Source organism: Pteropus alecto, unplaced genomic scaffold (genome assembly GCF_000325575.1).
Source record: "Pteropus alecto unplaced genomic scaffold, ASM32557v1 scaffold69, whole genome shotgun sequence".
Classification (NCBI taxonomy): Eukaryota; Metazoa; Chordata; class Mammalia; order Chiroptera; family Pteropodidae; genus Pteropus; species Pteropus alecto.
Window position 1 is genome coordinate 10806058 of NW_006494610.1, and position 26306 is coordinate 10832363.

General features: G+C 34.8%; 1 protein-coding gene across 1 annotated transcript in view; it reads left to right on the forward strand.

Annotated features, from left to right (window-relative positions):
* LOC112474005 (membrane-associated guanylate kinase, WW and PDZ domain-containing protein 2-like) overlaps nucleotides 1-26306 on the forward strand; it is a 292185-nt gene that overhangs the window by 75843 nt on the left and 190036 nt on the right. The window contains exon 5 of the mRNA XM_025042189.1: nucleotides 13013-13651. Coding sequence (XP_024897957.1) covers nucleotides 13013-13651 — 639 coding nt within the window. The remainder of the gene's footprint in view (nucleotides 1-13012; nucleotides 13652-26306) is intronic.

Genomic DNA, 26306 nt, shown 5'->3' on the forward strand with positions numbered 1-26306 from the left:
TGAATTTTCAGGCACATCAATGATAAGATCATTCTCAAACATAACAAAATTAACATTTTAAATATTTCTTTTATTTGCAAGATATTGAAAATAAAGATCATATATTTAGGATACAAGATATGTCATAACTACAGCTATCTTTTGCATGTATTGATTCAACCAACCTCTGTTAGTAATTAAGTTATTGTTAAAAATAGGGTTAGTGAATCTTTACTGATTAAAAAAATTAATAAAGAGTCTATGAGAAAACTTTGACTGAACAAAGAAAAATGTTTAATTAAGTGAAATAGATACTGAAGTTTAATTTTTTTTGCCTCTGCAAAAAAAAAAAAAAAAAAATCAGCCTTTTAGCTCTAATCTTTCTCCACAAAGCAGTTAGATGCCCTGTCAGATTTCAAATGATAATTACATGTTTAGTAGGTGAATAAATTTAAGAACCCGCAATCAAACCCATCGGGAAAAGTGAATCTAAGATGAAAAATTAGATAAAGACATTTCATAGCAGAAAATATCTGATATAATTTCTATTTCCTATCCTTTCAGAGCTAAGTCTGATTTTTAAATAATATTTTTTCCAATATCGTGACTCAAGTATTTTACGCTGAAGAAATTATTGAAAGATTGACTAGCAGACTTTTGATGTAGTAATAAATATTTATGATCTGCTGAGTATATTTTTACATTATTCATTGACTATCTTCTTAGATCTCTTGCTTCCATAGGCCAGTAATTAGGAATGTAAAGTGTGACTTTATGCTTTCTCTGTGTCAGTTTCATGAATTGAATTCAAAATAGAAGTGAGTAACAATCATATGCCTTCAACAATCATTGATTGCTGTTTATGTAGAAAAGTTAGCACATCTGTGTAACTAAAATTGGAAATACAGCATACCAAAAAAAAATCTTGTATATCTCTTTCATATGTTCTAGACCTGAAGAAACTGATTCCTTTACAGTTAGCTAATGAGTTAATTGCTCCTTCCATATTTTGGTCCCTTAAAATTATTCACCCTGATCTGATTTCAGATAATTGAGTCCTTTTCCTAATAGTTCCACCTTTTAGAATTCACAGAAGCCAGATTTTCAAAGCTTAAGCGTCTCATAAAATACCTTAAAATAATTTTCATTCTTTCTATGTTGTACTTATTAGATGTTTATCACCTCAGAGTTGTATCCCCAGTAGTCCTCTTGGGTAGCTTGACATTTTGTCTTCATTTTGTTCTGATTGCTTCCTTTAGCACTTGGGCAGCCTGACTGGCCCATTCAAGTATAGGTAATTCTGTCACTGGGTAATTTCTTCATGTGGGCCAGAACTTGTGAATAAAAACAAGACTGTTATGTCATGATAAAATGCCAAAATATCTATTCTTATTTAGGAAGTCAAAAATGTGAAATTAGGTAAATAAAATTTCAACCGATTAATGCAGTCTGTTTCTTTAAAAGTGCCAAATAAATAGATGAAATGAACCTTGAGAAGTCATAAATGTGTAGAACCAAACATCCATATAGTTAGAACACAAGCCTGAAAGTAAGGCCAAATAGAGTAGAGATATGGCAGCTTTGCCACTTTGTAATGTGGTGCTTGGCTTCTTTAAGCCGTGACCACTTCTTCTAAGTAATAGAGAATGTATAGTCTCCACCAGGTTATTTCAAATATTAAATAAGATTAAGTCCTTAGAGTACTTGACAGAGATCCTGGCACACAATTTTATCATTCTTAGCACATAAATAATAACTATTGTTATTATTAGCCAATTTACTCATTGCTCCACGACCTCCAAAAATGTATTTATTCAATAGAAAAGATTTAATAGACCATTTTTGCATTATCTAGACACCAAAAAATCAAAAGAATATGTAAAACTTTCACTTTGCAATTGATTTCTGAATATATTGTTATGATTCTTGCATTTTACTATGATTTGCAGAAACTTAAAATAAAATAAAGTGCTAATACTATAATTATAAAATTATTACCAGATTTAGGTTTAAATAGCAAGAAATTTTCATTGTCTGACTGTCAGCTATATTTGGCTGAAATGTAAAACACCATCCTTAAGTGAGAAAAATTACATATAAACATGTGGACCTATTACATGTACATTCATGTAGATACATGTTCAATAGTGGTGGTACAAGGGACAACTTAGTTTTTGATGATGATTCTCCACTAACTTATTCCAATCAGCTTCAGTACAGTTTAATAATTATAACATTGGAAACAGCAGGGGGTTAGATTGTTTTTCTCTGTGCCATTTGTCTGTTGTATCTGAGAAAAGGATAATCTCTCATTGTCTGCAGGGAAATTGCTGCATATTTTCCTGAAACTCCTAAGTAGTGACATTATTCATCCAAAAGAATCTTTGTACAATATCTAGCATAGAGAAGCAAGAGACAAGGTATACACCCTCTGGAGGACATTCTAGATGTCTGACATTATAAGATACCATATTGATTTCCCTTTCTCTACGCATAAATCAGAGGTAATAACTATCTTTCTCTGGATTCCAAAATTTCACTGCAATAACACAAAACTTTTTCTTCCCTTTTGCCATGTGTTTGAGGAATTTTTAATTGGCAGTCTTTGGTGTATATTGTCCAATGGGCAGACTGACTTCTTGATACTTGTATAAAATATTGCTCCTTCAGAAACTGAAATTGGAAATAAAAGTGTCCAAGTTTAAACGATCAAAGTCTGTCACTGAAGATTCACATCTACCAAGTCTGTTTCCCTCTTAACAAGTTAGAAGGGCTCTCTCATCAAACTGTGGACAAGTATGCATGCAGTATACAAATATACAGTCACATTTATACCATGGCACATTTGTTCCTTCTGCCAGCCCTTTTATGAAGCTTAGCAACTTAATACTGCACCAGTTCAGAAATCCATATGGGAAAAATATTCTGGCAGCCCTTGTTTCAGAAAGGCATCAGGGGCTCTGTAATTTTTCACATAAAGGGAGGGAAGTAGTAGAACCACGTAATCTAATCTGTTACACTACTGGTTAAGGATTGTTGATTTGCTTGCAATGGAAGCACTCGCCAGAAAACTTTCCAGAAATACTACACAGGGTGATAGAGATCTAGGGGTGAAAGCTTCCCTGGCCAGGTAACCCCACCAATATAGAAATTCCCCCAGCCTAGCCCTAGTCTGGATGCTCAAGACCAGCACTCATCTCACATTGGAGCAAACAGTATATTTTTTTCTAAAGCAATTCAAGGAGACAACTTGACAGAATGCCATGTAGAATCTTGAAATAGGGTTCCCCCCACCTTCTTCCATATCAATTTCACAGTACCAAAAATTAAATCCTACCTTCCTCTGACTAAAAACACTGCTTCTATCTGTCTTAAAAATGTGTATAAGTGGGTAGGTCAGATATCAAACACAAAAAGCTACAAATACTTTCAACCATTTGGCAGGAGGCAGCAGTCTCAAATGAAATGGATGCGCCAATCTTCTCTTTCTTTTTCTCTCTCGTTATTCATTTTTCTTGCTCTGTCAAAACAGCTGGCAATTGACAGTTGTGGGTAGAGTAGAATAAACTATTGGGCAGCATGTCTGTAGGACAGTTCCTGACTTCGCCCCAGCCAGCTATCCCCAATCATTTCAGGGAAGGTTTTATAGCCACTTGACACATGGTGTTGGCGTAAGGTCAGAGATGGTGTTGGGTCATGCCACATTGGCCCCTAGGAGCCATTTATGTCAAAAAGAATCATGCTTGTTCAGGAATACAGTTAATGCTGTTTGTAAACAAGCATGCATGTTGTATAATGCCCTTGAAAAATGATGACTCTTTCTGACAAGATACTTCTGCAGCTCAGGTTTTCAAGGGGGGTTATGTGTGGTCGAGCATATTTCTATAATGCATTCTCCCTCACCTGTGTCCCAAACACATAGGAGAGGACAGGCAAACTCTACGATACATTTTTGTCTTCTTATAAGCTTTCATGTCCTACCAAGGATTTAAAGATATTTTCAAAAATTTCTTTTGTTTTTATTCTCCCCTAGTGAAATCATAAGTTCTCTTTAGATGCAAGAACCTATTTTCACTTTATAGGGTCTCTCTGATAACATTTTGGTGGGGAGGGTTGCTTTAAAATTCATTATATTGTTTTAGAGAAATGACAGCTTCACTGACCACTTTACCCTACTGAATTCCTAAAGTGAGCAAGCTATTTAGAAAGTTTCTGCTCTTTGGAGCTTTGCTAGAAATAGTCTTTTGTGCTTTCTTTTTGTGGCTTTACTTATAATTTTAATCTGAAGTGTTGTTTCATCTTTGCCAGATCAGCAAATAATCAGTGCCTTTAGATTCTCTTAGAATATATTTTCTTTCTCCTTTCCAACAAAGTAAAATGCAAGTATTTAAATATATCTTACCACTCAATGCCAAACACAAAAGAAATGTAAATAGATCGTCAGACTAATTCACATCTGCCAGGGAATAATTGTTGGATGCTTGCTGATTAAGCATAATTTTTTAACCAAGCTTTTAATTAGGCATCTGTGTCAGGTCACAAAGATGAAATTATAAAATGTGATTAAGAAGTTTTTCAGTCTTTTGAGAAATATGTGGCTATGCCACATAGAAGGATTCATAAAAGTACAGAATCTTTGGTGGCCTTCTGCCTATAGAAAGAGTGATGGAGTCAGTCACTAGCTGCTTTTGTAGAAAATTAAAGAACCATGGGGTGAGCCCCCAAAGTCCTGTCACTTACCTGTTTAACTGCATCACTGAAATTCCCCAATGCCTTATGTGAGTACAGTAGGAGAGCCAGCTTTCCACATTCTCACCAGATGTAGAAACTCTTAAAGCTGCACCTTAGAAATTAACTTTCCTGACTTCTCCATTTTACATGAAAAAAAAAAAACTAGACCAAGAAAGTTAAATTGCTTACCCAAGATCACATAACTATTGAAATAATTTATACTAGAGCTTATGTTTCATGATAGTAATAAAGTATTTTGGGTTACTGTGCCCTATCACCTCCTGCCTCAGTATTTTCAAAGCCCTCTTCAAACTGCATATTTTAGGGGACTGCAGAAAGTGGACTGAGCTACTGCCTTGGATTCCCATTTGCAATTATTTGCTTCACTGCTTCCCTCCATTAATTTCACTAATCAAAAGAATATTGCAGTTTATCTCTCAATATTCATATTCAGAAATTGAAGATTTTATCCTGTATTCTAAGTGATATGATTTGAATGACACCAAAGAGTCCCCGAGTCAAAAGAAGTCCTGGACTGTTTGAAATTCTTAACATTTGTGTTGAAGTCTTGGGTTCAGTTCCTGAATCTCATCTAATTACCAATGTGGCTGCAGAGAAGTTCTTTAACTTGTCCTTGGCTCAGATTCTGCATGTGTAAAGTACAGATAACAATGCCCATCTTATATGGATTTTGTAAGGATTAGAGAGATGGAGTTTGTAAATACCAGATAAATGTTCAATATATTAAAATAGTAGTCATTGTGGTCATAGAAATTCCAGGTGCTGTAATGTGGTTAAATGGTTTGAAGAATTACACTGTCAGAAAGAGTAGTACACAGGAGCAGGTAATTAACACAACCGTACGAGGTGGTCAGAAATGTGGTCAAAAATGTGAAGCTGGCCTCAAAGGATGACTTCACTGGGGACTTTAGTTTGTTAGTTGGGGCAAAAGAAGGTGAGAAGCACAAGACTGGAAAAAACATAGCATGTGTGGGGCATGGCCCGAAGCTTGCACCAACTGAAGCAGAGTAGATTAAGAAGATGTAGGAGAGGGTGAAAACGTAGACTGGGAACCTTCAGTGCTGTGCTAGAGAATTTTGACTCGATTCCCTCTCTATGAGCAGGCACCAAAGGATGTTAAGTAGAAAGAACATCAGAGAGTTTGGAATGGAAGATGAATTGATAGGAAGAAGCAGTGGAGGGCAGTGCCCAGAGCTTCACAGCCACTGGATCTGATGCCCTTGACCTGCAGAATATTCACATTCTCCTGGTTCCTGAGCCAGTCCTGACCAGGAGAGGGGATTTATTAGCAAGCCTATGTACTCCTAGAGGTCAATATGGGGTGAGACTAGGGAACCCCATAATCCCATGGGATCACTGATTTATGCCATATGCTTCGTTTCCCATTCCTCCTCCCCTAGTCTTTCCTGCTATGACATCAGGAAGACAAGCTAAGAGACTGTTGCATAGTTGGTAAGGGCTATCCTCTTCTGGTGGTGGAAGTAGAAAAAGAAAGGAAGGAACCAAGTGAAGAGATATCTAAGAGGTAGAATCTCAGAGCCATTGTCTTAGAATGTCAGAGTGAAGAAAACACCTTAGACATTATCTGGTTCAATCCTCTCTTTTTATAGTTGAGTATAATAAATTTTGACTGAATAAATTAATGAATAAATAAGAGAGAAGACCTAGAGATGTGTTGACAGCACTAACTATTGGCATCTGGCATTATGATTTACAAACATTACCTGAACCTTATTTTAGCACTACAGTTCAATTTACCTCATTTTCATTCACAATGTCATTACAATATAGCACATAAAAATTAATAAACTAAAATTCTTCCAATGAAGGCTTTTTGTCCTGCCTCTTATACTCACCATAACCTAAGTATTTGCTTTTGCATTTCTGCATAATTTGATGGATATCTGCAGTAATGCTGTCAGCAAAATGGATGTTTAAAGTCGGTAGAACCATTGTAAGGTCCAGAACCTCCAAGGTGGAATCTCCTCCAATTGATAGCTCTTTTTATAGTTCTCACTCCAAAGAGACCATTTGGGAATTTTAGAAAATGCTTCATCTTTATGAGAACAGACATCAAGGAAATAGTCTTGATTTTTAGCAAAATAAATTAGATTTAGGTGCAAGGAAAACCTTTTGGTCAATAAGAAACATAGGGAACAGATTCATCAGGAAATCCGAGAAAATAAGACAAGGGCCCATTTATTCCCTTGGGTGTTTCTCTCTGGTCCTTTCTCACTCTGTCACTTAGTTGAGAATATGACAAACCCACACATGTAGATGTTCTAAGTTCTACTGAGCACCCCCATCACCACTGCCACAGTTCAGACATGCTTTTGTCTAACTGATCCCTCCACTCTGATCACATTGTATTTATATTCCAGAAAAGAATGAAGACTTCAAAGATATTTTCCTGAGGCACTTGTCTTCTTTGTTGGGAAACAGTGTATTCAGCTACAAGGATGAGCATACCTGTCCTCTCAAATTTCTGCAAGCAAAATGTCAAATAATTTAATAAAAATCAATAGTTTCTTTTTAAGTATTTGAAATTACAGCTATTTATTCATTCTCATCCTTAGTATGTTTTTACTTTCCAATCATTATCTGTCATTTGTTAAAATTTTAAAAGCGTGTGTGTGTATGTGTGTGTGTATCTATCTATATACATATATATAATGAACCATTTACAGAACATCTTCACAGACATGTCTTCTCTATACAGTATGTAGGACAGCTATTGTTATCTCTTTCTTATAGATGAGGAAACTGATGTTGATGATTTACTCAGAGAACAACTCAAAGTCACCCAGCTTCACTTCTGTTTGTCTATCTGACATACTGCAATCCTTCACTTTGGAGAATAAATTTCATCAAGAGCAGTTATTTTCAATTTAATCGAATTGGTGGTGCATAGCACACCCCCAAAAGTAAATGTCATAATTTATTAAGTTTGTGTGGGTTATAGAATAATAAAATTACCTGTTATAATAAAATTATATATGATTATAAAAAACACAAAATATATAAGCTTCAGAAAAGAACATTCAGTTAAATCTCATTAGCTGGAAAGGAAACAAAAAATAATAATTTTTCAATGTAGAGTGAATATAATTGTTAGAATGGGAGTAGTAAGATTTTTTTTTTCTTTTAGCAAAAATCTATATGACTTGGCAAGAATAGAAGTAAGAAACGCTAAAGGCAGCAAATTTAGCTATGAAATCTATTCCAGTTTTCCTCTGACTAAATCTTTCTATCCTTTATTTAATGAAAATTTATCCTAAATATGTAAAGAGTTCTCAATGGTAACTTATTGGGTGATAAAGACAAAAATAAATTGGAAAAGACTTCTGGCAAAGAGTGTTAGACAGTAGATCTGAAGACTGAGTAGTTTGAACTTCGTAGAGGGGACTACAGGATGTGAATGGAGTGTGAAGTAAATTATTCTTGTTTGGTCCAAAGTGGTGGATAAGGAAGGTAGACAGCTAGTGGTGAGAATGACTAAAAAAGGAAGATTTTGCAAGCCACAGTGACTCAAAGAATGTGGGAGTAGAGAAAAGAGGTATAAAAATAAACTCATTTTAAGCAATGCTTTATGAAGAGTGCCCTATTGTATCCAAAATGGTGAAGTGCCCAAAGGTATCCAATATTATATTTTGATTTCCATGACTAAGAAAAAAAATCAGTTACCTTAAAACATTTTCCCATTAAGGCCAGCAGTTTTAAACCTCCTGCTTCATCAGCCTCACTCTCCTCTACTTGCACTTTGAAATCCAATAATTGGGAATCAGGTCATTATTAAACCAGCCCTATGGGGACACTAAGTTCATCAATCACAGCAAATTTGACCAATAGGCCAAATAGGTCAGTAACCCTAGAACCATCTGACCTCAAAATGGCCTAAAGTGAATGACCATGTAGGGAACAATGTAACTTTGCAGGCAATGTGGCAATGAAAATGTGTGCTTGGATTTCAAAAGAAATGCATCATCTAATTTTTGTGGAGAACCTTTCTTTGGTAAAATTGAAAGTGTTTTCACAAGCATGATCTCATTCTCACAGTAGCCCTGTGAAAGAGGAAATGGAGGGGATATTTTTAATTCCCATTTTATAAAAGAATAAATCGAAAGATAGAGAGATCAAAGGACTCTTTTCCAATTCTTCTTCTTGAGTAGGCCAACAGTGGTGGAGCTGGAGCCAGTTTTCCTAATGACAGCTCTTTCTATGCTCTGAAGCCCAGTCTGTCCCAGAAGGACTTGGCATATCACCAGATGACATATACCAGGTGGCTTATATTTTTATTTCACAACATGTAAATGACATTCATACAGCACAATCTATAAATACCCTACCCAGTCAGTTCTATCTGAATAAGCAAATGTTTGCTTACATCTTCATCTACAACAATTTTGGCATGACACATGTCTAGGCATCTATATATTTTTTAAAGTGAACAGTTGAATACTGTCAAGGTGTTATATAGTTTTAACTGTGACAACTGACCACTCATCTTTTACATTCAGAAATCTGCATAGCTTCACAAAGATATTGTTGTAGGGTCCTTTATCACTTGCTTGATGACAAAAAATTTCTCTAAGTGGAAAATATCCATAAATTATAAAAGGCAGTCTTACTAAGAACCACAAATAGTTCTCATTCTATTTCTAAATAGCAAGAACACATTACAACTTAAAAATAGATAACATTAATCACTATAATTCAAATAACTACTCTTTAGACCTGGCAGAGAACCTAGAGATATCTAAACATTACCCTTAGTTCTTTTTTCCCTATGAATTTTTGGCATAGCAGAAGGAGGGATAAAGCACACTTGAGGTTTGAGAAGTTTGTTAACAGGAATTAAAACAAGGGAGAACCTTAGAGCAGGGGTCCCCAGCCTCCCAGGGCAGCAGACTGGACCGCACCGCAGGAGGTAAGCAGCGGGTGAGCCAGCAAAGCTTCATCTGTGTTTGCCGCTGCTCCCCAGAGCTAGCATCACCGCCTCAGCTTCACCTCAGATCATCAAGCATTAAATTCTCATAGGAGCATCGGTCCCTGGTGCCAAAAAAGTTGGGACCGCTGCTTAAAGGAAAGTGGCATTTGTTACCTTCCTGCCTTTGACTTGACCACTCAGAAACAGATACTCATTCTTGATTACGACTGTGTTGGGAATATCTTGGTGACATTGTCCTAATTTTATAGAAGGATATAACCAAGGACAGATAATAATTACTAAAATGGCAATCATCCTTTGCATAACAATTTATAGCTTACAATCCCTTTCACCTGCATGATTTCATTTGTTATTTCCCATAGAAAAGTAAGTTTCTATTATTATTGTTCCTCATTACTTCTGAAAAATCTGAGTCAGAGAATTTAAGTTAGTTTTGAAAGTCACACAGCTAGTAAGTGATGGAGCTGGAAATCAGACTAAAGTCGTTTGACTCCCTATCCCATGTAATGTCTGCCACACCATGCTGTCTCCCAAATTTCTGGAAAATGTTGGATCAAGAATGGAGGTATGCAGAAAAATAGTTATTGGGGCGGGGTGGGGACGGGGGAAGACTAACTAAAGAGAAAAAATGAGGAAATGAGATGTACTGAAAAGTAAACCCGAATGACCAATAAATGTGTGAAAAAATGCTCACCCTCACTAGCAGTAAGGGAGATGCAAATTAAAACCATGATAACACCCATTAGATTAGTGAAAATTAAAGGTCTGAGAATACCAAATACTGTGTCAGATGGGAAGCAATGAAAATTCTGATATGTTACCAATGGGAATGTATTTCAATTTTCCTATTTTGTCCGCCACTTGCCATTAACAAAGGTGAGGATGCACATGGCATATGCCCAGCATTTCTATGCCAAGGTACATACCTCAGAAAAATTCTCCATATGTACACAAGGGACATGGGAAGAGGTTGATAGCAGAGTTATCGTTAACCAAAAGTTCACAAGAACCTCAAAGTCCATTCACAGAAGAATGGATAAATATTAATAAATAGTGATGTAGTCATATGATAAATACTATATGACAATCAATATTAACGTGAGGTACAGGATCAAAATAAATAAATAGCACAAATACATTTTCAGAGAAATTACAGAAGATTAATATGTATATCATTTACAAAAGGTTTAAAATATGCAAAAACATATTTTAGAGATATTATTATTATTTAGGGATTAAATACTATTTAGAGATATTATTTATGGGTACCTAGATATGTCCTAGAAATATAAGTACATGTGAATAACAAACCTCAAACGCAGGACAATGATGACCTCTGGAAAGGGCAGGAAGGGAATACAAATGAGAGAGGGGTGCTACCCAGGGGTCTTCAACTAATATCAAGAATGTTCTAGTTATTAAGCTAGAACATAGGTAGTACACAGGTATTTTTTTTTCAGCCTTTTAATCTGTAAAATATATGATAACTTTAAAAATAGAAGAGGCAGCAGGAAAAAGAAAAAAGTTTGTCTGAATCAGTTAATTCTCTGAGATGACCAGACCAGATGAAAATGATGTCAAAGATGCCCAGCTGCCCCAGCCGCATGAGGAACCCCAATAGAGGGTGCTCACCCTGATTCAGTCATAAGTCCTGGTGCAACGTCCCAGCCATTATACGAGCACCCTGCCTTATAGATAGACATAATTGAAGAGTGAAGTTCCATATGACCAGTCACATAAGCTATGACATTTTCTAGAATTAGACCAAACCTGGATCTCTAAAAATGTTTGTTTACTTTTCTGTCTCCTTACCTTTAGCACTTTTAAGCAATCCTCTAGCATTTGAGAAGAGTGAGTGTTAACTAAGTCTATATTGTTGAGGTCATTTTACTTAAGGTTTTATTTGTTGAATTATTTATTTTTAAGTGCATTTAGTGGAAAAATCATTTTATAACAGACACCTAAGGAAGGCCTGAAAAGTATTTAACTTTGAAAGTTCAACTCTGTTTTTTGCTTTTGATGTTTGCAATTTTGATGGGCAAGGATGTCTTAGAATGAAATCCCAGTCATTTACACTACACATTTCAGAATGATTCTGATAAAATAATGTCTGTCAAGTTACTCATTTGACAGTCTATGAAAGAAAACATGTCTTTTCATCCCTCACATACTCCTCAGTATAGTCAGCCACAATCTCAATTTGCAAGTTCAATTCTCAAACATTATGGGTTTTGAGGATAAAAATATTAATCCATGAAAGAATAGTTTCTCAAAAATAAAATTGTTGTTTGGACATAATTGATTTTTAAAGCAATTATCTCAAACTAACATATTTTCCTGCATTTATTTTATAATGAATAATTTGCAGTCAGGGCAATTTTAATATAAAATTAACATTTAACCAGTGGACTTCTATAATTCTATGAAAATTCACTGGGGAGAGAGGGCAAATGACTTTTTGAAAAGATCTGCAGAAAGATCAATTTATCTAAGGTCAGAGGATAAGTCTATGGCAGCTTCCTGTTTGAAAGCCAGAGTCCCAAATTTCCCCCATCCTATTTTAGCAACAATAACATTATTAATATTCCATATTTATTAAGCACCCACCGTCTGTTAGGCACTGTACCAAGCACTTTTTCTACATTATGTCATTTTATCTTCACAACAACTTTACAAATGAGAAACTGTGGCTTGAAGCAGTTAAGTCACTTGCCCAATATTACATATCTGCTAAGTAGTAGCACCAGGATATAGACCCAGATCCCTGATCCCAAAACCTGTGCTCTTGACCTTCACTTGTATATACCTGGAACTTTTGCAATTACACCTAGCTATAGACAGAGAAAATAAATGAGCAAATATTTTCCTCTTTCATAAAAAAGAAAAAAGGCAGTTGACTTAGAAGAGTGATATCAAAAAAATGTCTGAGGTTTCAAAGTTTTCATCTAAAACTTATGACCACAACTTCTCAATAGTTCAAAAGTTTTAACTGAAATGCAGTACAGATGAAAATGAAGATGAAAAAGGAGCATAGAATGAGTGCTTCTTCTAGGTACAAATTCTTTTAAACTTGTCTTTCTGAATACGAAGTTGTTTCTCAACGTCAAGAATAACCGTATAGCATTTTTTTCAGCATTTGATCAGTATATTTGTTGGCAGACCTGTTGTAACCTTGAGCTACCTACAATAAATTAAATATTCTAATTGATTTCCTCACTGCTTACTGAGAAACAAAGCACTACTTTCGCTAGTCTCATAAATAATTTAATTTCTCTATGTCAACGTTAATTGACCTTACCTCATGTTGTCAATCTCTTTCTCTTTTCCTTGCAGGTGATGTCATCGTCTACATTAATGAAGTGTGTGTCCTTGGACACACTCATGCAGACGTAGTCAAACTTTTCCAGTCTGTTCCTATTGGCCAGAGTGTCAGCCTAGTGTTGTGTCGTGGCTACCCTTTGCCCTTTGATCCTGAAGATCCTGCTAACAGCATGGTGCCACCCCTTGCAATAATGGAGAGGCCACCTCCAGTGATGGTCAATGGAAGACATAACTATGAAACATATTTGGAATACATTTCTCGGACCTCACAGTCAGTTCCAGATATAACAGATCGGCCGCCTCATTCTTTGCACGCAATGCCAGTTGACAGTCAGCTCGATGGCACATATCCCCCACCCGTCCATGACGACAATGTGTCTATGGCTTCATCTGGAGCCACCCAAGCTGAACTTATGACCTTAACCATTGTGAAAGGTGCCCAGGGCTTTGGCTTCACTATTGCTGACAGCCCTACAGGACAGCGGGTGAAACAAATACTTGACATTCAGGGATGCCCTGGCCTGTGTGAAGGCGACCTCATTGTTGAGATCAACCAGCAGAATGTACAGAACCTGAGCCATACGGAAGTAGTGGATATACTTAAGGACTGTCCTATTGGAAGCGAGACTTCTTTGATTATCCATCGAGGAGGTAAGATAAACACTGGCTCAGCAATTAAATATACAGGTAGTATAGTAGGAACTTTATGATAATATTGCAAAAATGGAAATTTCTCGGGAGTTGAATGAAATCATACTTTACAAGAGTAAGAGAAAAACATGAGTCTGGGAAGCTGTGTTTTTCTTCAGAGAACATATCTTTTCCTATTTTATATTAAATACAACAAAAATAGTTCTTTCAGTCTTACAAATTTATATTGCTATGAACTTGGAGGATAAAGATTGAATTCCCAAGTGTGTGTGGGTTATAGTCCAAAAGTTCATTAATGTTAAGAGTTGGAGAAACCTCAAACTGGTTTCCCATTGAATTAATTTGGAAAATCTGGTTTTTCCAACAGACTCAGTGCTCTGGAATGTGCTTAGGATTCCAGGCTCGCATATGGAAGCTGGTTCAACCCTTTCCAAGCCCAAGTATAGTCTTGATAATCTCCACAAAGATCATTGGGAGCTGTGTCACCATAGAAAAATCTTTTCAGAGTTGTGAACAGGGTTGCTTAGGACACTTCTCCAGTAATAATTACCCATAGTGCCTCCCATGACATGAGAAGAAAGTTATGGAACAGGGTTAAGGCTGAAGTTCTGAGCTGCATTTTCTGAGTGAGGCATGGAAATGGGAGCAGTGAGGAGTATGATGGGAACTCTAAACCCAGGATGGTTTTTTTTTCTACCTTCTCAATGGGGAAGGGATGAGCCTAAGCAGAGGGCCCCTCCATCATGTCTCTGCTACTTTGCTCTTGATTATCAGTGAACAGATATAGAAATTACTTGAAAACAGAGTAAAGCTAAAAAGCTCAGGCTATATCCTGATTTCTCCTTACTAATTTTGTGACTTAAAAAGTCTATGGGCCTCAGATATCTCATCTATTATATTGGGATAATACTACCTAACTTGATGATAGTGTTCTTAGTATTGAATGTCCCACAATTGGTGCTCATTAAATGTCTGTTGAGTATAAATTAGATCTGAAGCTACAGCAGGGATGGGTCAGAAGGAGCAGTGAGGAACTTATGTGTGAAGAACACATGTGTGGCAAACATATGTGATTGCCTACTCAAAGCATTAAAAACAGCATGAAAGCCCTGTCAGTTTGAAATGTAAATGAAATAGTCAAAGCTGAAAGAAGCATTTTTTATGACTTATTTGGCCCTCTCTGCAGTTGCTTCCCCTTTAAGGAGGTATTTACATTGTTGCTTCCTTGTGTGAAAAGGGACACTAAATAGTAGTCATTTGTGAGCAACACCATACGAAGTACTCTGTACTTATAAAGGGAAAATAATATAATAGCAAAACAATCATAAATTTGACCACTTGAATCTTGATAATTAAATATTGACAGTGTATTTTAATTTCTCTCATTGCCTATTTAAGATGAAAACAAATATTCTTAATTAAGTAGCTATATCTTCATAATGTACAATTAAAAATCAAATCTTTATAATAGGTTCTTGATACTAAAAGGTATAACTGAAAATTATTGTGCAGTATCTGCTGTATGGTTCTTAGAAACATAAAAGTTTGGACATTTGTTTTATATATAATGGCTTTATTAAAGTCATGGAAAGCAGGAAAGAGGGGTTTGAAATTATTTATTTACAGGTATTTATTATATATTACATATTACATAATAGTTATGTAATATGTATTTATATTGTTGCAATCAGTACCTTTTCTGAAAACTGTGTGCCTATCAGCTGGACTACCCTATTTTTGCCCTATTCCCCCCACACTCATTTAATCCTCAAATATTCAGTTTTGTTTGTTTTTTGTTTGTGTGTGGGGATTAGTAATTTGTTTTTGTTTTATGGCTAGTGTAGAGTCGCAGAAGGTAGTACACTCCAATACTAATCACTAATATGCTTTCTGAGTAGTTTTGCCTTTGTAGAAATTTTTTATAAGTGGAATCAAAGAATATTTAGTCTTTTACTTAATATAATGCTGTTGAAATTTACCCATGTTGATGTATGTATGACTATTTTGTTTCTTTTTATTGCTGGGCTGTTTTTCACTGTACACTTTTTTTAATCCATTCACCAGTGGATGGACATATGAGTTTTTTCAGTTTTTTGGCATTTATGAGTAATGTTGTTATGAGCATTTGGATAAAAGTGTTTGTGTGCACATATGTTTTCATTTTTCTTGGGTAGATACCTAAGGATGGTATTGCTGGGTTATATGACAAGTATGTATTTAAACTAAGAAATTGCCAGAATGTGTTCCAAAATGGCTATATCACTTCATATTCTCACTAGCAATGTATGAGGTTTCTGGTTTCTGTCCACTGTCGCCCACACTTGTATAATCTGTCTTTTGATTATAGCCATTCCAGTGGGTATATAGTGACACTTGTGGTTTTAATTTATATTTCTGTAATCTTTTCATGTGTTTATTAGCATTCATATATCTTCTTTGGTGAGATGCCTACTCAATATTTTGCCCATTTGTATATTTATTGGGCTATTTGTCTTATTAAATTGTAAAAGTTCTTTATACATTCTGGGTATAAGTTCTGTATAAGATATATGATTTGCAAATATTTTCTCCTAATCTGTGACTTTTCATTTCTTAATAGTGCCTTTTGATGCAAAAACTTTTTAAATTTTAATGAAATCCAATTTATCTTTTTTTATATATTGCTGGGTAGTTTCCTTATATTTTGCTAATTTTTAAGGCTGTTTGGGGGCAGATTTTCTATAGTTTCTGGTTTTATGTCAGGGTAATACTGGCCTCATACAAGGTGTTAGAAAGTATTCCCTCTCCATTTTCTGAAAGAATTTGTATATCATTTATTCCTTAAATTTGATGGAATTCACCAGTTGAAGCCATCTGATCAGGACTTTTATTTATAAAAAGATTGTTAGTCACTGATGAAATTTCTTAAGTTAGGTCTTTCCAATTTTCTATTTCCTCTTGAGTTAGTTTTGGTTAATTTATGTATTTTAAAGAATTTTTATAATTCATCTAAGTTGTGAAATTTGTTAGCATAAAGTTTTTAACAAAATTTTATAAAATTCTATTTTGAGAATCAACTTTTGGATTTATTGATTTTCAGTTTTCTACACTGACCTTTATCATTTCTTCTCTCCCACTTTGTGTTTGATTTACTTTGCTTTTCTGTCTTCTTGAGGTGGAAGTTTATATTATGACTCTATTTCTTACTAACGAAAGCATTTAAAGCTATAAATTTCACTGTAAGTTCTTTTCAGCTGAATTCCATAAATTTATAATGCTGTGTTTTCTTTTGCAAGATATTTTATTTCCTCTGTAATTTCTTTTCTGGTGCATAGGTTACTTAGAAAAATGTTGTTTATTTGTCAAACATTTGGGATTTCCCAATTTTTTTCTCTTGATTTCCTAATAATGTCTCTGTGTAGGAGAACATGTTTTGTATCATTTCAGTCCTTTAAAATGTGTGGTACTTGTATAATGGCCTAGTGCTTTGCTTTTTATAACTTAATTTATCTTAGAGGGATTTATGTATTAATTCGGAATATACTTATATCTCATTATTTTTAATAACTTATTTGATCAGATACCCACTAATGGATATTTTGGTTGCTTTCATTCTTTTTCTATTATAAAGAATGATGTATCTTTGCACATCTATCTCTGCACAAGAGAGGAGGTATATAGCATAAATTCATTCTTTTTTTTTTAACAAATATTTCTTGAGTGCCTACTATGTGCTAGATATATTTGGGCACTGAGCTTCCATTAGAGAATAACGAATAAAAAATAAATGCCAATATAAATGTCTTTTATTTGTTACATATCTCCTTTTCTCCTAGATTTTATTCTTGAATATTAATTTTATAACCAGTTACTTTACTGAGTTGTCTTATTGTTTCTCAGATTTTTTTAGATCATTTCATAGAATTTAGGGGCATAAAATCATACCACCTACAAATAATCACTTTGCCTTCTCCCTTCCTATTTGCATACTTCTGATTTGTCTTATCTAATACATTTGACTGTTATTTATTAAACATAGTTGATTAATAGTGGAGATTATGGAAATTTCTTATTCCTGACTTAAATGGAAACCATCTCATTTTACACACTTAAACACAATACTGGCTTTTTACTTGACATGAATATTTACCATGTTAAGGAAATTTCCCTCAATTCTCATTTCATTAAAAATCTTTGTCAAAAATGGATAATGAATTTTATCAAAAGTAAAAAAAAAAAGGTATCTATGGAGATGACCATTATTTTCTCCTTTGACTGATCACTTTGATGAATTGCATTGAGAAGTTTATTAGCATTGAATTATCCTTTCATTCTTGGAATAAGCTATATTATGCTTATAATGTGCTCCTATATTCTATTTTTATATATAATTTTTCTCTAACATTAATAAATGAGTTTGGTTTGACGTTTTCTTTTTCAGATTTTGTTTTGTTTTTTACTATCAGATTTTACATTAAAGTTATAGCAGGTGTCATAAAAGCAATCAATAGCTTTTCTTCTCTCTCTGCTCTAAAATAAATTAAGTAACATTGAGGTTATCTATTCTTTGAAAGTATAATATAATCCTTTGAAATTATCTAGTTCTAGTGGCTTGGATTGGGTTTTTGGTTTGGTTTTGTGGGGGAGAGATACCCTTTTACAACCTTCTCAATTTCTTCCATAGTAATTAATCTAAGAGTTTCTGTCTTGCCTGAGCTCAGTTTTTGTAATTTGTACTATCCTACAAAATTTTCTCTTTTTTTCATGTTCTCAAATGTATTTAAATAGAATTAAATCAAGTATTCTCTAGTTTTTCTTTTATTTTCCACTTTACCTAAGAATGTTTCTATTATTCTCACTAGTTATTGGTGCTGCTTTTTTATTTTGTTGGCTAATAGTTTTTCTATTTTAATGGCTTGGGAAACATTATACTTTCTATTTTAATGGCTTGGGAAAAATTATACTTTCTGCCCAAGAAGGCTGCTTTTGATGCCTGGAATAAAGCAACTTCTATGTGATTACTATCATTAATCCTTATCATGTATTATACTCTTATTTATATTAAAATTCAACAAAGTCTCCTACTTAATGTATAAATCTCTCATAAATTACAGTTGATCAGTATTTGAAAATTTTCTTTCATATTTCTAGAAAACATGATCTTAAAAATTTTCACTGGATAGACTATTCCCTTCTTATCCTGACCGTATAATAATTAACTAGTATCAGTAATGCACATCTTCTCTTTTACATTCAAACAGGGTTTAAAGTATTTGAGAGGCAGCATAAGAGCTGTGTTTGAGGGCAAAGCATAAAAATTATAGACACAGAAAATTGCGTCTGTAGAAAACTAATGCTTTAAATTTTCAAAAAGCATATTATCAGACAAAAACATATTGCACGTTTTAAATTGCACAGAGAAAATATTAAAAGCAAACCAATCAGAAGTGTTAATATTTTTAATAGTGGTAACTACTAAAAAATTATTTAGAAATGGTTTCAAATTCATATAAAAATTATGAGTATAGTACACAAAACACCATATACCATTTACCCATATTGCTGTTAACATTTTGCCCCATTTGCTTAATAGCACATGGGGGGTGGGGTGCACGGGTTTGTGTGTTTCTAAACCATTTAAGACTAGGTTGCATACATCATTCCCCTTTACCCCAAATATTTTAGTGCTTATTTCATGTCATTACTTGTTTGAAGAAATACATAAACAGCCAGTTAAAGTTATAAAAGATACTTTTGAAGAACTTTGAGTTTAAAAACTATTATTACCACCACAGCAACAAAAGCCTTAGGAAATAATCAAAAGAGATTTTAGCTTAAAAAGAGAGTCAGTACTCACCAAGATCTAATACAGGAATACTTTTGAGAGAGAGAGAGAAAAAAAAGCACCAATTATTTGAAAAGAGTGCTATCTAGAGAGATTAGGTCAAAGTCCAAGTGGATAGTCCACAATCGGTATAATGTAACCTAACTTTCTACTTAATATCAGCAGAAAAGAGAGTATATGACACAACAAACCTAGTAACAAATCTATACTGTGAATTGTGAATGACCACGGTGTAATGGCCTCTGATTAATAAATATGCCCTGAATTCTCAGATGCTTAGCACAATAAAACTGTTTTTTGTTTGTATCATTCCCAGTACATGTGTTCCTAGATAGCAGATCTCCTAGACAACTCTCCACACAGCAGCTCAGGGAACCAGGCTTCACTCTAGTGGATCTTCATCCCCTAATGCCTTGGAGTCTCCCACTAGATCCTCTCTAAGCGACTGGAAGATAAAATGTGAGCAAAAGAGTAGAGGATCAAGCAAGAGGCTTTAGACACCAGCCCTGGGAGAGGTATACATCACTTCCTCCCACATTCTATTAGCCAGAATTCAGTTCTAGGCCTTAACCGTCGGAGCCTGGGAAATGTAGTATTCCTGTGTGCCCAGGAATAAGGGAACAGTTTGTGGTCAAACATGTAGCAGATACCCTACCCTTGGTATGTCTTATATGACTATTAATGATGAGATGAAGTCTTTTTTATAATATGATGTTGTAATGTGATCTATTTCAGGCTTCTAAAGTACACTCATGTCATTTATATACATTTTAAAATTCACAGGGTCTCCTTACATTTCACTCCTCAACCCAACTTTCATGGATAAAGAAACTTAGATTAAGAATTAAGTAATGGCCCAAGTTCAAAGAATGTGTGTCTTAGCACAGGGATGGGTAATTTATGGTTCCCCAGATATGAGAAATAAGAAATATGAGGCAATATCAATGACAAGTTACCCTATCCTAATCATGGAAAATGCCATTGATCTCACAAGACATATACCAAGTAGGAAAATTGATACATGATGACCCTTAAGGTGAGGAAAAATGCTGGAAATACTTGTAGAGTTGTTACACCACTTGGAAGTAGCAGAAACAGAATTCAAATCTATACCTTCTGACTGTAATATCAGTGGGTTTTACATTAAATCAGTTTCCCCGGATTTTATGGAAAGACAGTTTTGATGGCTTCTGGTAGACATGTAAGATTTATTCATCTATTTTCATTCACTTAATAAATATTTGTTGAGGATCTACTGTGCTTACCACTGGTCTAGGTGCTAGAAGTATGACAGTAATCAAAACAAAGTCCTGCCTCAGAAAGCCTCTCTCCTAGAGGGAAATTAGATCATGAACAAGGAAATACGTATCAAAGGTGAGAATGAAGGAAACTGAGAAACAGGGTAAAAGTGATGGGCATGAAAGATACGTACTCTTATAGAAAGTGTAGTCAGAAAGGACATCTGTGCAGAGATCTAAAGAAAGTGAGGGAGCAAGCTGTGTGGATATACAGGGAAGGGCATTTCAGTCACAGGGAAGTCCCCAAGGTGGGACTGTGCTTGATATAGACAAATAACAAGGAGCTCGTATGGCTGAAGTGTGAGGCAGAGATGAAATGGTAAATGAGGTCGGAGAGATTTTTGGAGCTGCAAGGAAGCAGGTAACATAGAGTCTTATGCAGCCATGGGCCATAGCAAGTACTTAATATTTTGTTTTTGAGTGAAATAGGAAGGATTTGGAGTTTTTGAATACAGGAATGATATGATATAACATTTTAAAAGGTTCACTGTGGCTGCTGTATGGAGAATAAACTGTTAGTAGACAAGGCTGGAAATAGGCAGACAAGTGAGTGGGCTTTCACAGTAATCAAGTGAGAGATGAAGAAAGATTGGAGAAGGATGGTAGAAGTGGAGGAAGTAGGAAATGGATTCTGAATAAATTTCAAAGGATTTGCTGATGGATGGGATATGTGAGATAAGAGAAAGAGAGGAATCCAAGACTGCAAAGCTTTTCAGGTGAGCAACTAGAACAGAGTTGCCATTTGCTGATATGATGAATATAATGGATGGAAATGTTGGGGCGGAGTGGCTTGAGGTTGGAATAAAGAGTTTAGTTTGGGACATGTGAAGCTTGGGAGACTTTTTAGCTATCCAAGTGGAGATGGCTGGCATGTGGATGGTATTCAAAGCTGGAGATTGAATGAGAACATCTAGTGAGTGAGTGTAAATAAAAAAGAGAAACATTCTGAGGACCAAGTACTGGGATCCTCCAATTTCAGAGGTCAGGAAGAGTAACCAGCAAAAGGCTGAGAAAGAATAACTTGTGAGGAAGGAGGAGAAACAAGACAGGGATACTGGTAGCCTTACGAAGGAAAATGTTCCAAGACGGAAGGTGTGAATAATTGTGTCAGTGCTGAGTGAGACAGCACTGAGCATTTAACACTGGATTTGGCAATAGGATTTCATATTTCAAGTTAACGTCAGTTTTCATTCAAGTCAGTTGAAAATAACACTAATTTTTTTTTTAATTTGGTTTACTAATTGGAGAGACATCAGCATTAGTGTTTTGGTCACTTGAGAACAAAACTTCTTTTATATGTTAATCTATAGAGTGCATTTATTTAATATAATATGATTTTATATATATTCAGAATGGGGAAGTATACTTTGTCCTTTCAAAAATACCCTAGATTATATTTATTCTCTGCCATTCAGCTCACTTGAGATCAACTTCTTATTACCTAAAAACCAAGCATTCCTATTTGTGCTGATGTCTAAGTTAGTGAAATGTGTTTCTGTGGCATGTTGTACTTCAAACCTTGTTTTGTTTAGGGATTACGAAGGGGGAAATGGCATCCATTCTAACAAGAAGATTCAGGGAGACAAGTGACTTTTTCAACTCTTTATCATAAAATTCAAGTGCCATAACAATAAAAAATTTCAAACTGCAGGGTTTTTTTATTGCAAAGATTACACACACACACACACACACACACACACACACACACACACACCAGTCAGATTAATATATCAATTATTTTATTTAAAAATATATCTGTTGGCCATTTCTAAATACAAATGAAAAAATGGACGGAACTTAGTGTTTTATAGATGGTAAAATCAATACTTATGTAACAAGACACAACTGTTAATTATTGATTTGGTATTAACCTTTTATTTACCCCACTTACTAATTTGAGGACACCTTAAGTGCAAAAAAAGGACGTTAAGATTTACATTGCCACAGTCACCAGTGTAAGTATAAATAATTGCTCTAGTGGTTTTAAAAATAATAGTTAATTTCCTCAAAAGCAAAGACTATATTTTATTTACCATTTTTTCCTCAGAGCTTAGCATTCATACTTGTTAAATTATTTTATTCTGTTATGATATTAGGAAAAAGACAGTCACAAAAAAAATCAAGAAGATGCATGTGTGAGTCAAATAATGTAAAGTGTACAAAAAATTGGCAGAATGATGTTTCTAGTAATTCTTTTCTGTCTGGGTTTTGAAGCAACTTTAACATCCCTCCTTTCTGTTTGGTCATGTACCAAATATTTGCCTAAGTTGTCTTTCTTCTTCCTCTTTGTTTATCCCACAAATGTGCCAGGTGCTGTTCTAAATGTGAGAAAATCCAGCGAACAAAATAAGTCCTTGTTTATATGGAGCTTACTTTAAATGTAATAGGTAAAAACAGATTAATCCTGTTAATTAATGTACCAACTGCGTTCATTATATGGTTGTAAAACCTGCCATATGACAATGTCTCCATTTAGAAAAAACATACAGGCTTAGATGAAAAACTAATTTAATTTGAATCTGCATACCAGGTTTCTGGTATCTGTGCTACAAATTCAGATGGCTACTGTGAGCATGTCATGTAAATTCTCTGACTACCAGCTCCCCATTTGTAAACTCTACAGTTCTTAACACGAGTTTATTTAGTTATAATTGTGCATTCATTAGTTGGGGACCCCAGGAAAAAGAAGTTATAAATAGTAGTTTGTTTTTCATTTATTATCTACAAACATATTTCCTGCTCCCTTCTAATCCACAGTGATAATATCCTTGAACTCAGAGCCCAAAAGTGTACTAACCTTAAACGGAATTTGGTAGTAACAGAATTTGGAATTTCGAGTAACGTCAGAGGGGAGAAGGAAAGAAGCAATGATGGTTCTGACCAACAATTCAGAACCTACAGGAAGATGATCACATTTATATTACATAAAATATGTGCAATCAGTTCACGCAAATTATTTGTATGTGGAGAGAATCTTAGTGTCTTTTCATTAAGACTTTTTTAAAAAGTTATAAACTCAAATCTGAAAATGAGCACTGCACAATAAATTTACCAGGTAATTTTCAAATGTCCCTGGTTCTATAAATCTTAAAACTTAAATAGCCGCCTAAAAAGTCACGTTCCTCACTATCTGCCCTATAGTGTAATAAGGTACATTTAGGAAAGTATGCTGGTCAGGTCAAAAATGTGCTCAACTTTTAGAGCGCTGGTTGCTTTACGCATGAGAGCAGAAAGGTAAGTGGATTGAGTACAATTAAAGCTATGTGCAAGAGACTTCCAGATGGTAAACTCAGAAAATCTTGCCATGAAGATTTTCAAATCACAGCACCTACATGTAGGCCCTTACTTGTTGAATAAATGAATGAAATCACTTACAACATTATCTTGCTATATAACATTTTAAAGTCATTTTTCATATTGCAGAATAGGAAACCATAGACTTTTAATGAATATAAATCTACAAAAGTGGAATAAAAATAATTATAATTATACCATATTAATATAAGTTATGCTGATTGCCCTGAAATTTCAAGAAAATGTATTATTTTGCCTCTCCTCCTAATTAACATTATTTCACAACGTGTGGTACATTTATAGAGAATTTTTTAATGCATTAGATAAATCAGGTTTACATTTCTAGGAGAGTCGGTTTTAATGAGCATTATAATGCATTTCTGTTCAGAAATAGTTTAATGTTACAAAGAATCTTCTACTGGTAGATTGGAAAAAGTTGCACTAAAGTGTCACTTCCACTTAAAATTTGGAATAAAATTTAGTGAGGGAAGCATAGATAAATCCACTTCAGTTAAATTGCTCTAAATTTGAGGAAACTATTACGTTTTAGCTATATATTTTTTCATATGATAAAAAACTACCCAAACCACATGTGTCAGCAATTTAAAGTTTGGGAGCCTGCTAAAATCCCACATAGAATACCTTGCCACTTGCCTTATAAATCCACACTCCTATATAAAGAAAATCAAAAATATAATTAAAATACATTAAATACATAATAATACCATTAAAATATATTCATTAGATCCACATTAGCTGTGGCTAATCCAATAACCATTATCCCAACTGTTTATGGATCAGTTCCTCTCCCTCATGCCTCAGAAACAAGCTCATATCTAGAACCACCCTTTCTTCTTTCCCTCTGGATTCAAGGAAAACCTGCAGGTACCCTATTCAAAGACATCAACTTCACCTTGCTCTGGAAGGAAGCCACTCTTGTCCACTCAGGGAACTGTATCCTCTTTTTCTTGGGCACTATTATAACTTCTTTCCCTTTGATCACCTTACCTTATCCTATAAACCTGCTGGGATTTATCTTATACTTTAAGAATCTTTTCTTCATTCTACATTACCCTCCAGCCACGGCTCTTTCTCTTTTCTTTCATTCTCAGACGACTTTCTTGAAATGTCATCTATGTATGGTGCTTACATATATCCCACCTTATTTCGTAAATTATTTAAGACAATTATTCTTGGAGGAATAGGATTTACTTAATAAATATCTGCACTTTCTACATGCCTTGCACCTCTTGACCTACTGCTATCTAGTTTCTGTCTCTATCACACTACTGAAATGTTCTCTCTACTATTACCAGTGGCTTCCTATTTGTTAAATAATACTTGCTTTAGGATCTCTCCTCCCTTGGTTTTCAGGACACCAATCTCATCTAGCAATCTTTCAGTTCTCAATTTTTTCCCAGACACCTTTAGTGAATTCTATTTCTTTGTCCATCCCTCAAAAACTGAGATTCCCAGATTTTTGTTGCTTGTAATTTTCTTGTTTTATGATTCTATATCCTCTCCACCACCCCATGGCCACACACACGATTGTGTCGACTTCTATAGTTTTATTTCCCCTCACAAGAGTACTTCTGTGCTTTTCTATGGCCTCTAGAAAACCAAAACCAACTCTTTGTCTTACATCCAAATCCTTCATCATCTGGTCCATACCAACCTCTTTAGCCTCATGTCACATTCTTCATTCCATATATATTCATTGAGCATCTACCATGTTTCAGATACCATTTGGCATTCTATAATACAGCAGTGGACAAAGCAAATTAAAAATCTCTGCTTTCGTGGAACTTATTCTCTTAGCAACACACAATTGTTGCCGTATACCTCACTGTCATAGCGAATTATTTCTTTCTTTGTGAATAATCCCCTCTCTTCCATATTTTTTGACACACTCTTATTTGCCTTTGAATTCAGATAAGAAGTTAATTCTCCCTGTAAGACACTCCCAGCATTTTCATTTTCCCAGGAAGCCCTATAAATATTCTTGTCATTTCTTCAGGTCAAAAGTTTCTGTTAGGTCATAGCATTAGAGTTGCCATTTTCTCCCTTCCGAATTTATCAAGGGAATCTCAAAAAGACACATTGAACCATTCAGACTGAAAGGTCCCTGGCCCTTTAATAAACTTTAAATGGACTGCTAGCCCACCAAGTGGTCAGTGGATCTCTGACTGTTAAAAGTTCTCACAATAATTTCCTCGTATGGTTGAGAGGACAATTTATT